Below are 12,093 nucleotides of genomic sequence, written 5' to 3' on the forward strand. Positions count from 1 at the left end.
CCTGAGCTCAGTTTCATGTGGAAGTCCCTCAGTGGAGACAAAGCCAAGTCAACTTCTTGTGACAGCGGCTCCTCACACCACTCATTGGCACCCTCTCCTGCCCCTGAGGCCCAGGCGGGTGCAGTTGGAAAGTCACCGACTTGTCCAGGCCCCTTGTTTTGAGGAATGTCTCTTGAGCTTCTCCAGCTGTGGACAGAAGGGGGCATGCACCTGATCCAGGAGCCAGGGCTGTTGGGGCGGGGGGTGCTGCAGTGGGAGGTTGGCGGGGAGAGGAACCGCGCTGCACCCTCACAGACACCTGGCAAGGCCCTCTGCCTGGAGGTCAAGTTCGCCGCGGTCACTCCTGGCGGCCCTTTGGTTTGCAGGCTGGCACTCAATCCAGTGAGGCTTACCAGCCAGGGCTGTGTGCTAAGAAATTCAATTTAGAAGAAATGGACAAATTCCCCTTGAAATAGAATATGCTAGATCGCAAGAAATAAAAACAAAAAAGAAAAGTAATTCTAAAACTGGTAAAGGAATTGTATCAGTAAGTAAAAATCGTCCCACAAAATACCGTCGGGGCTCCATGGGCTTTAATAGCTAGATCCTCCAAAGCATCCAAGCGCTAACAATTTCAATCTTACACAATTTCTTCCAGAAAATATCAAAGCAGTGTAGACTCCAGCTCCTTTATGAGCCTGACAGAAAGAACTCTGACACAAACATTTGTCGAGAACCATTGAGTCAAGATCGCCAGTAAAGACTTCCAGTCACACATTCCATTCTTTTCTGTCCTCTTCTGAGGCCTGGGAAGCTGACCGGTGGGGAACTCGGGGATGGGACGGCAGGACCTGCGGCTTCGGTTGGAACACAGGGACGCCCTCAGGGCCTTGCAGAGAGGGAGGAGGGTTAAGGTGGAGCACTTGCCTCTATGGTGTCTCCCCGCTGCCCCAGCCTGGATGCAGCAAGCCCTCCACGGATGTTTCCCACTTCTCTCTAGGTGGCCCCTCTGTGACCTCCCCAGCTTTGGGGAACCACATCCTGTCCTTTCCTCGCAGCTCCAGGGTCGGTCATCACCCTGTTATCAGCCGCAGGGTACCAGAGGGGGCCCCATGGTTTCTCCACACCCAACCCACCTCTTGGTAATTAGCATTTCTATGAAATCTCCCCCAAATCATTCCACTTTAAGCACTGTCTGTTTCTTTTTTAATATATTTTATCCATTATGCCATTACAGTTGTCCCATATTCCCCCCTTCACTCCCCTCTGCCCTGCACACCCCCTCCCACCCACATTCCCCCCCTTTAGTTCATGTCCAAGTTCTTTGGCTTCTCCATCTCCTATACTAATCTTACCCTCCTCCTGTTTTCCACCTGCCATCCATGCTACTTATTCTCTGTACCTTTTCCCCCTTCTCCCCACTCACTCTCCCGCTGATAACCCTCCATGTGATCTCCATTCCTGTGATTCTGTTCCTGTTCTAGTTGTTTGCTTAGTTTGCTTTTGTTTTTGTTTAGGTTCAGTTAATAACTGTGAGTTTGCTGTCATTTTACTGTTCATATTTTTAATCTTCTTTTTCTTAGATAAGTCCCTTTAACATTTCATATAACAAGGGCTTGGTGATGATGAACTCCTTGAACTTGACCTTACCTGAGAAGCACTTTATCTGCCCTTCCATTCTAAATGAAAGCTTTGCTGGATAGAGCAATTTTGGATATAGGTCCTCACCTTTCATGACTTGGAATATTCTTTCCAGCCCCTTCTTGCCTGTAAGGTCTCTTGAGAAATCAGCTGACGGTCTGATGAGAATTCCTTTGTAGGTAACTGTCTCCTTTTTTCTTGCTGCTTTGAAGATTCTCTCCTTATCTTCACTGTTGGGTAGTGTCATTATGATGTGCCTTGGTGTGTTCCTCCTTGAGTCCAACTTCTTTGGGACTCTCTGAGCTTCCTGGACTTCCTGGAAGTCTATTTCCTTTGCCAGATAGAAAAAGTTCTCCTTCATTATCTGTTCAAATAAGTTTTCAACTTCTTGCTCTTCCTCTTCTCCTTCTGGTACCCATATGATTCAGATGTTGGAACGTTTAAAGATATCCTGGAAGTTCCTAAGCCTCTCCTCATTTTCTTGAATTCTTGTTTCTTCATTCTATTCTGGTTGAATGTTTCTTTCTTCCTTCTGGTCCACACCAGTGATTTGAGCCCCAATTTCCTTCCTGTCACTGTTGGTTCCCTGAATATTTTCCTTTATTTCACTTAGCATAGCCTTAATTTTTTCCTCTATTTGCAACCAAATTCAACCAATTCTGTGAGCATCCTGATTACCAGTGTTTTGAACTCTGCATCTGATAGGTTGCTTAGCTCTTTGTTGCTTAATTGTATTTTTTCTGGAGCTTTGATCTGTTCTTTCACTTGGGCCATGTTTTTTGTCTCAGTGCACCTGTTACGTATGAGGGGTGGAGCCTTAGGTGTTCGCCAGGGTGGGGCAACCCACGTAGGTGCTGCATTGTGACGCTGTATGTGGGGGAGGGTCCAAGAGGAAACTCTGGTGCTTGTTCCGCTCTCGGCCGGATTTCAGTCACTTCCGCTGTTGCTGCCAAGCAAAGCGGGCCCTCCTGGAGCCGATTCCTAGGTGGGTGGGTTGTGCATGTCCTGGGACCCTGTGGGTCTCTCCAGTGAACTCTCCCGTGAGGCTGGGAGTTTCTCCCTCTGCCTTCTCAACCCCCACAGGTGTTTGCAGTCAGAGGCTTTGAGGCTTTGTTTCCCTGCACTGCAGCCCTGGGTTGCAGGTCTGTCTCACTCCCCAGTTGTTCCTCCCGGTTTATCTGCACGCGAATGTGGGACCGCCCTGCCTGCCGGCCGCCACCTTGCTGTGAGCCCTCTCCGCCAAGCTGCCCGTCTTCAGCCCTCCATCCGGTCCAGGTGAGTGTTTCTTCTTTAACTCCTTGATTGTCGGACTTCCATACAGTTCGATTTTCTGTCAGTTCGGGACATTATTTGTTTTTAAATTTGTTGTCATCCTTCTTTTGGTTGTTCGAGGAGGCACAGTGTGTCTGCCTACACCTCCATTTTGGCCGGAAGTCAGCGCTGTCTGTTTCTATCGGAGACCCTGGTCGACATGGGTTTGAGTGCCAGAGTGGTACCCGGAAGTGGGCCTTCTCAGTGAAATTCTAGAAGTGGGTTGCTCGTGTACTTTCAGAGCACAAAAGTGACATCTGTTGGCATCATTACTACTGACACTAGCACCAGTGTTAGTGTTCTCAGGTGCACTAAAATGTGAGAACCATGGAATTGCAGCTGCCCGTGGCCATCTGTCACTCAGAGTAAACAGCCACCAGAGAGCTCCAGGGACACTGCCCCCCTGTCACAAGCTCATCAAAACGTCTCGAGATGCCTCCACACAGGGAGTATCCGCTGGCCTCCCCCAGGAGTGGGGGGAGGGGATGGATGAGCCCTTTGCCCATGACAGATCCATTTCAACCGATTGGCCTCCCTGAGCCTTTGACACTCCTTCCCAATCTCCCAGAGAAGTTCCAGAATTTCGGTCTCACTGACCGCAGGTCTCTTCTCAAGTCTAGACTGCAGTTAGCCAACCTAGCTGAACATCAGCATCACTCCCAGGTGTTCGTCCCAGCACATGGGATTCTGGATTCTGGGCAAGCGGGCCCATTGAACCTTGCATGTCATTCACCACATAGTGTCTACTCCCACATGCCCATCCCAAACTTTTCTCCAGATTGCATGGGGGAGGGGACATGCAGACCCTCCTGGCTGTAGGGACACCTGCCTGCCCTTCCCTCCGCTTCAGGACCCAGTGTCTTTGGAGGAGATCTGTGTTTAGGAGCCTGAAATCTGGAGTCAGCCAGACATGGATTCAAGCCCTGTCTCTGTCATGACTAGTTATGGGATTTGAAGCAAATTCAGTGCTTACCTCGCTGAACGTGGAGGAGGAACTGATCGCCACTTACTGGCTCAGGGGGGTGTTACACGAGATCTCGAGGGGGATCTTTCATGGGAGGTGGCAGTGACCCCCCTTTGTGAGCAGTGCCCAGGAGCTGCTGTGGCCGGTCCAGGGACACACTGGGAGAGCCACTGCTACAGTGGAGTGGGTTTGGATCTCAGTGGGAGGAACGGGATCAGGGCAGGGAGGGCAGAGGCCAGGCAGTCACAGTCACTAAGCAGCAGAGACAAGGTGGGCACTGTTACCTCGAGAAGCCCCAGGGCTGTGGTGGGAATCAGACTGTTCTGACCAGCTGGAAACCGTGGCCCGATTTGGGGGTCTCTAGACGTGAAGTAGACAGGACACTCTCTAGACGTGAAGTAGACAGGACACTCACTAAGGTGCTGCTGGACGGCAGCCGGACGATCCTGGCTTTTATGGGCAGCAAGGTGATGCGGGTCCCTGTGGAAGGGCTGCATGGTCTCATACCCAGGGTCTCATACCCAGGGATCCCAGTTGAGCCAACTCATAGACCTGAAGTTCCTTCATGGGGCTGGGGAGGGGCAGGGGGAAGAGGTCCTCTTCTGGAAGGGCCCTGAGACCCTGAGTCTCCAGATTTAACACCTAGCTACATTCAAATTTCAGGTAAACAAGGAATAATTTTGTAACAAGTATGCCCCGTGTAATATTTTGGCTAAATCTGGAACTCCTGCCCTGCACCGGTGTGGCTCAGTGGGTTGGGCGCTGTTCCACAAAGCAGAGGGTTTCTGGCTCCCTCCCCAGCCAGGGCGCATGCCTGGGTTGTGGGTTTGGTCCCCACCCCCCGGATGGAACACGAGAGAGAGGTGATCAATCAATGTCTCTCTCTTACCAGAGATGTTTCTCTCCTTCTCTCTGTCTGTCTCTCCCTTCCCCTCTCTATAAAAATAAATAAAAATCTTTTGTAAAAAAACCTGGAAATCCATAGGTTTATACTATAAAGATTCCCCGAGCCTGCGCCCAGGGAGCCTGCCGCCGTATAACCAGGGCAACCCTGCGGTGGGGAAAGGAATACCGAGACTTGCTGGTAGTGGCCTTAAATGGTCGGCGTTCTCTGGGAACCCGAAAATTCACCCTAGCCCACCAGTCTGGTGGGAGCCAGAGCAGGTCCTCCACCAACTAGTCAGTTAGGCCCAGGGCAGGACTTCAGCAGCCTCTTTTCTACCTCAGTGATCTTACCTTCGGCAACCTCCCAGAACTGCTGAATCCCGGGATTTCAGAGTCACTGGGTTGCTGTAGAGTCTCGCCATCCAAGTGTCCTGCCATCTGACTCCGGAGTCCAGGGTGACCTCAGTGCTTTGCCACCTCATCGTCTCACACCAGGGGGCTGGCAGGGGTCTGTCCATGCGCTGAAGTCCATAGTCAAGGAAAGCAGCTCAACGGGAAGCTCTGATATGTGTATCAGATTACAACTGAAATCACTCCGGGAAGCAGAGCTGAGGCACCTGGTACTAAGACTTCTTCCTGTCCGACACATTTTATTGTTTAAGGCTCTAGCGGGGTGTCCAAACTTTTGGCGTCTCTGTGCCACACCAGAAGAAGAAGAGTTGTCTTGGGCCACACATTAAATGCATTGCGACACGTCATCACACAAAAAAATCTCATCGTGTTTTAAGTAAATTTGTGATTTTGTGTTGGGCTGCAGGTTGGCCGCCCCTGCCTAAGGTGTACCAGCCAGCACAGGGCAGTCCCTCCACTTTACAGAACGGATATCCAACTGCTGGGGAGGGGCGGGGGCGGGGGGGGGGGGGCGGCCAGGAGGAAGAGAGCCTTCCTGCTGTGTCACCGAGGGGCAGAGTCTGCCCCCCACCCCATCAACACTGCCAGGGCTCCTTTACTTTCTCCTTCACGCCACTTGCCCTCCCACCTCTGTCCTTGCTTGTGAAAGTCCCACCCACCTGCCATGTTGTCCTTTCCATTTGGCCCAAACGGATCCTGTGAGCCCCGCCTTAAACTGTGTCCTGGCAACGAAGGCTCCCTCACCTCCAGAAATTTCCAAGGGGACCGAAGCTCACTCTGCAAAGGGTGGTCGGTGGCCTTCCAGGGCAAGCCCCACGCCTTCTGTTCCAGGCACAGAAGTCATCGTTCTGGGCGCTGTCTGGACCAGCACACAGTCAACCAGGGGTACGTGATGGCGGTCCAGGGTCTTAGAAGCCATTGGGACCCTCCTCTGCGGGAAATGAGTGTATAACTACCTGCCAAACCAGACAGGGGCCACCGGGGCTGTGCCAGGAAACCGAGGTGAGCAGTCTCCCTGCTCAGTGGGATCGGCCTCTTACCATTTCTTTGGTTGCCTGTTCAGAGGCTCCCAGTGTCTGAATTTGCTTGCTCTTTCTTTTCTTTTTTTCTCTTTTGGGAATTCCTAGGGTAAATACCCGGGACTGCCCTTTCCCATGACTAAACAGACACGGAAAATCTTGTATTTGGTACACAGTGTAGCTGTGGAAAAAAAAAAAAAAACAGAAGTTTTTCTGTAAGGTCAGCACTGCAGGGGCAGAGACATTTTTATGGTTTTTTAAAAAAATACATGCTGACTTAGAATACTTGGAAAGTATCTCTTAAACAGCATAAAATTATTATACAGCCACTTGCACACTTAGCATTAGCATATAATCACAGAAAAAAATATTGTTGGTCTTTCTTTTTCCATGTGGAAATGTGAGGAATTTTACTAGCTACTGGTTGGTCTTAGATTTGTGTGTTAACATTATGACAGAAACCTCGTCAAAGTCATTATCTACCCATCAACTGCTTGATTTCTCAATGGCCGGCTACACAGCGAGCCCACAACTTGCTACTAGTCATTCACTCTATTTCACTGGGGTTGCAGGTCACGCCACCCCACACGTGATAAACCTTTATCAGCATCTCTGTTTACATCACACACAAGGAGGCTGGATTGCTTGGATCAACAGTAAGAGCAGCTTCAGGCTACAAAGACAAATGTATTTCAATATACTTGTTGAAATACAAGTATTTCACATATAATGAAGTTTACAAATCTTACTGACACAGCTCAGTTGCCTTTTAATCTACAGAACCACACACACCTCAAGACTAACATTTCTGTCCTCCGTATCTTGTATCTTTCACAACTCAACGCTTCGTCTCCTAGAGGTCATCGCTCGTCTGACTCTGTCAAAACTGATTGCCTAGTCTTGAAATTCATATAAAAGGAATCCTGTGGCATGAAGTGGCATGCATTTGGGGGTCCGAAGTCTTATGTTTAATGCTTTAAAATAAAAAGTCAATGCTTTATTCTTTTGATTGCCAAGTATAAACACACCACAGTTTGTCTGTCTGTTCTCCTCTTTGACAGACCATGGAGTGCTTCCCGGTTGGGGCTGTCAGGAACAGAGTTGTAAACATTCCTGTTCAAACCTCTTGTGTTTGAATGAATTCATTTGTCATAAACGTTTACTTAGAAGTGGACTGAGTCATAGAATATATGTATGTTTAGTTTGACTAGAAACTGCTAAACAGGCAGTTTAGTTTGACTAGAAACTGGCTACAGTCACAGCCTGTAGCCAACTGTCAGCTTCTGCAGAGGGTGATGCTGGAAGTGAGCCCAAGAGGACTCCCCAGTCCGTTGCCCCGATGTTGACAAGGGAATGATCTGGAGCTCTTGGATGCAAACCAGTTAATGTCAGGATGTGGATTTTCGAAACACAGATATTCACTTTAGGGCCCATGAAACATCAATAATTGAGTAAGATGCTGTATGACTTGATACAGCATGTTTAATGTCATTGAGGTCATTTGGATTTGAAATATGCCGGTGTAACCCCAGGGCACAGCCGGCCAGGCAGCCCCTGGGGGAAGCACCTAGGCTGCGTCCTGCACGGTGGCCTGCTGTTGGTGCAGGGGGAGCCTTCCTGCCTTTGGACTTTGGGGCTGGTGGCCCGGGGACTTCATGAAGCCCAGGGCTCAGGTCTCCAGAGCTAACTTGGCCTAGAGACCATGGAAGAACAAGGTTAGAACAAGGTTAGTATGTATATAGCCTCCCATACACTGTGGTATTTCTTTAGCTACAAAAGCAAAGAAAACAAAGCCTATCTCTGGACTGGTGATGTTGCCGAATTACAGGACTTACAGGCGGTTGCCAATAGGCGGGGCTCCCACCGGCCTGACTGTTTTAATTCTAGGCACTTTACCGCCCCACCCTACCCAAGCCAACAGACGATGCCAAGGTTCAGAAAGCTGTGGCTCCCAGAGTTAGAGGTCATCTGCCAACCCGCCTCATTTCTTGCTTGTGGTGTGGTTCCTGTTCTGGTTTTGTACGGGGTGTGTTGAGACCAGGGGGAGAACCCGACTTGTCCTCAGTGACACAGAGGGTCAGGGTCAGCTCTGGGGTCAGGAGCCAAGTCTCTAGCCTGGCGGTGCTTCCAGGTGCACTGGAGTTGCGGCCTCTCCACACCATCCCCCCTGCACCCCCCACAGGCCCTGAGGGGCGGGGCCAGCAAGGCAGTGACCCTCTCTCCCTCGGCGAGAGCCTGGCCTCCGTGGGCCTCTGGTCTGGAAAGGAGCCAGCTATGCTTGCAAAGTACCAGGAATTTGGATCCTAAGAGGCTGTTAAAACAAAGGCGGTCCCATGCCTTCAAATGGAGGTTTGGGAGTCCTCGGGATTGGGGTGAGGAGTGTGGCGATGGAGATAAATCCATTCTGTGTCTCCAGGGTGCCGGCCCCCTAAAGGCACAGCTGCTTTGCAAGGTTATGAAAGAGGGGTCTGTGTCCCGGGGCAGTTATTCTCCTTCCACTACAACAGTTGGCAGATCACTGTCTGGCCCATTCTTCCCAACTGCGCCCCCTACCGCCCTCCTGCTGCATCCAGGTCCCCGTCCCGTCTGCCCCACCGCTGCCGGGCCTTCCATCTCTCCCTGTCCCCTCCTCTCAGACCCCAGGCTGTTCTTCCCTGAATGTGACCCTGCTCTCCCACTTCTGAACTTTTCATGTTCCCTCTTGCCTACTAACTTCCCACCTGAAATTCCAGAGCCCCACAATCGGACTCCAACCCATATTTGTAAAACTCCAAGCCCCTCTGTCTACGCAGAGCTCATCCTGATGGGATTCTTTCCCCCAGTTCACACCCCTCCTCTCCTTCCTGTACCGGGTCCAAAGTACTCCCCCCAGTTCCCACCACATGCCCCCTCTCAAGGCCGGCCCTGTTGAAGCCCCATCTTCAGTGGAAAGCTGTATGTACAGCTCTAGGTGGTAAACATCCGCTTTGCTCCTATATCACACTTCCATTCTGGAGGATTGCCCTGGGTTGGAGAGAATTAATTAGGTGGCGGAAACCTGGGGTTACACGGAAGAGTTTGAAGACTGTTGCAGGAGATCAAGAGAGAGGCCGGCAAAATTAGGGGCAGTGAGAAAAAATATGGGAATGCAGACTCTGTTGAGTCAGGGCTGGGCGTGTTCGGGACTGGAGCCCAGGGCTGAAGCAGTTTGATCCGTTCATGCTAGGTTCTCCCTGATGCTCAGTTGAGTCCAGAAGACGTCCTAAAGGCTGGCCCCCTCCTCCAAACCCCCACCCGTTGCTGACATTGTCTCCTCCCAACTAAATGTTACCCCATAAAAAAAGAGCCCAAGTCGTTTAAAATTATACATACTTTTATTAGAAAATCCCAAAGTTTTCTAATAACATTAATTTCATTGACAACATTGTATGGCATCCATTTACAAAAGCCCTGTTTTTTTAAAAAAAATACAAAGAGTTTCTCTCTGACGGTCCGTGGAGGACTCCACAGTCCTAAAGGCAGGGAAGAGGGCAGACAGGTGTGTCGTCGTGAACCCAGCGGGGCTCGCAGGACAGAAAACACAGACCGTGCGTGTGTCAGGCTTTATGGCTGATAAAGTTAAGACGTCAATAACTTAAATATAATTAAATATTATTTAAGAGAGGTTGTGTTTTAAATTATTAACCAAAGTAATACTTTTGTACATTCTAACAGAATCATAGCACTCTGCATCGGGGGAGGCTGAGGGAAAATAAATAAGATTGTCCTCAGGGGCCGACGGTCTCTCCACCCAGGTGCGAGGGTTCACGGCTTCGGAGCTTGGGCCTTCCTGTCCAGGTACTTGACGGAATCCTGGACCCACTTGTCCTTGGGGTCAGCACAGATTTCCTTGTCCTTCTTGCTCAGGAAGCTGTGGGCACAATTAGATGGAGCGTTTTGAGGATTTTGCCTGAGAGTGTGACCCGTGGGTCCCCAGACCCAATCAGCCCTTGCTCCCTGGGTGAGGGGCCCCGATGGGAACAAGAGGAAAGGGAATCATGGGAGAAGAAGTTCTAAAGGGATCTTGCTCTCGCTGTCCCTGGGGAAGCCCTCCAGGCTCCTGGCTGAAGAAACTTGGGTGATCTGAGCACACCCCCAGCAGGGGAGCCTGGAGGAAGTGTGGATTCCTCCTCCTGCACTTAGTTTCTCCACGGTGTAAAGGGCCCTTTGAATTATGAGACGATGTGTTTATGTGACCCATTCGGACATGACCTTGACCTCTCTCCCTTGTCCACAGCTCAGATAGAACTCTTGGCTCAGGGTGTCAGGACGGGGTTCACTCACATCACAGCTTCCTGGGGACACTGGCTGTTGGTGACCCTGGTGTAATTCTTCAGATTCTGGATGCGGATCTTCTTACTGTACATATTAAAGCAGCAAGTGACTGGGCTGGAAACGGAATCTGAAAAACATTTTGCGAAGAACGAGACAGTTAGGATGTGTCTGTGTCGTGAGCAAGCATTCATAAGGGGGAAGGAGGAGATGAGGGGGACGGCAAAGCAGACACATGAGTTCCAACTAGGACTCATCATTGCCAAGTTCATTGCCTTAGTCTAGCTCCCTCGGATAGAATGTTACCCATGAGTCGGTTTCCTGGGTTGGACTGAGGAACCTCCAATTATTGACTAGGAAGGGGAAGATCTTGAGTAACAGGGCTAACCCTGTGGTGTTATTACAAGGGGCTACTGATCCAATGCCTCTGACCTTGGAAAGATAAGTTCTGAGACCTCACTCCCCAGCTTTTTGTCCCTTTGGCATTGGAGCCAACCACGCGTCACCCGCTGGGATGCCTCTGGACACAGCCTCCGCTCCACAGCCCCACGGACCTTAACCCCAAACTTGAAACCTCCAGTCTGTTCCTCCTCCCCACCGCTTCCTGAAATGCCCTTCCTGTCCACAACAAGAAATAGTCCCTTTTTCCTGGGCCACATCCCCAAACAGTGGGAAGGCTATTGAACTAGTGGCTGCATTTAGTGTCCCAAAGCTGGTACCAGGAAAGGTCATAGGAACTGGCCTCAGTAGCCTGGACGTCCCTTTCCAGCTCTGCCTGCAACTGGCCGGCACATGATGGCTCCGCTCCTTTCCCCTCCTGGTTTTCCTTTCTCTATCTCAGGCCGCGGAGCAACCCTGGCGTGACTCATGCTGGGGTGTTGGTACCCACAGCAGTTACAGTGAATGGTAAGCCCGAGGAAGAGAAGGGCCTCACCTGGCTGAGCGAGCACCAGGATGCTGAGGGTGGCTGCTGTGAGCAGCAGGCACAGCAGGGCTGCGGAGACCTTCATGCCGGAGGGTGCCGGTGTGTGCTTCGGCGTGGAGCTGGAGGTTTCTGGATCGGCTTGAACCCCTCTGCGCCTGTGTCCACTCTGGCCATTCCGTATGCCTTTTATAAGGCTCAAAGCGCCTGGGCCACGTCATCCTCAAGGAAGGGTGAAGTAACACCTTGAATGTGCTGAGTAGGCACCAGACCCTGGGGATGATTTCCAAACACTGACATAAGGAAGCTGTGGGGTTTCTATTTTGGCTCAGCCTAAGTGGAGCCGAGATGGAGCGGAAAGGGGATGTGGTCGTGCCCAGTGGGGTGTGGAAAGTGTTCTCTTTAGGCTATTATGGGCTGCCATTTCTTTGAAATGGAAAAAGATCTGTTCGAAAGGGAGAATGGAAACTGATGTCATAGTGGAACAAAGAGAATCAAGGGTTTGACCCTTCCCAGGGCCCAGGAGGTTGGAGCTGGGGCCCTAAGCTCGGCCTGTATTCTCTGCCAGACTCAGGTCCCCGACATCCTGGGCTAGTCAGGCTCCTCGGAAACCCACTCAGGTAGCTTGGTGGAACCTTGGCAGAATGGTAGAATCGGGAATCTCCAAGTCT

General features: G+C 50.9%; 1 protein-coding gene across 1 annotated transcript; it reads right to left on the minus strand.

Annotated features, from left to right (window-relative positions):
- Window positions 1–9,558: 9,558 nt before the first annotated feature.
- On the minus strand, window positions 9,559–11,577 carry LOC119065295 (C-C motif chemokine 8-like). The gene is made up of 3 exons (XM_037167278.2): window positions 11,435–11,577; window positions 10,513–10,630; window positions 9,559–10,099 (listed from the first exon to the last, which is right to left on the minus strand). The coding sequence occupies exons 1-3, from the start codon at window positions 11,508–11,510 to the stop codon at window positions 9,994–9,996; spliced, it is 300 nt and encodes a 99-aa protein (XP_037023173.2). The 5' UTR covers window positions 11,511–11,577; the 3' UTR covers window positions 9,559–9,993.
- Window positions 11,578–12,093: the final 516 nt, after the last annotated feature.

This window comes from Artibeus jamaicensis, unplaced genomic scaffold (assembly GCF_021234435.1).
Source record: "Artibeus jamaicensis isolate MK-2021 breed Jamaican fruit bat unplaced genomic scaffold, CSHL_Jam_final contig_2259, whole genome shotgun sequence".
Lineage (NCBI taxonomy): Eukaryota > Metazoa > Chordata > Mammalia > Chiroptera > Phyllostomidae > Artibeus > Artibeus jamaicensis.

Bases quoted from the DNA above. Each gene is read 5' to 3' on its own strand.
- LOC119065295 (XM_037167278.2), bottom strand. From the start codon at position 11,510: ATGAAGGTCTCCGCAGCCCTGCTGTGCCTGCTGCTCACAGCAGCCACC. The intron at 10,631-11,434 runs GTGAGGCCCTTC...AATGTTTTTCAG, and splicing joins CCTGGTGCTCGCTCAGCCAG to ATTCCGTTTCCAGCCCAGTC. The intron at 10,100-10,512 runs GTGAGTGAACCC...TTGTGCCCACAG, and splicing joins TGTCCCCAGGAAGCTGTGAT to CTTCCTGAGCAAGAAGGACA.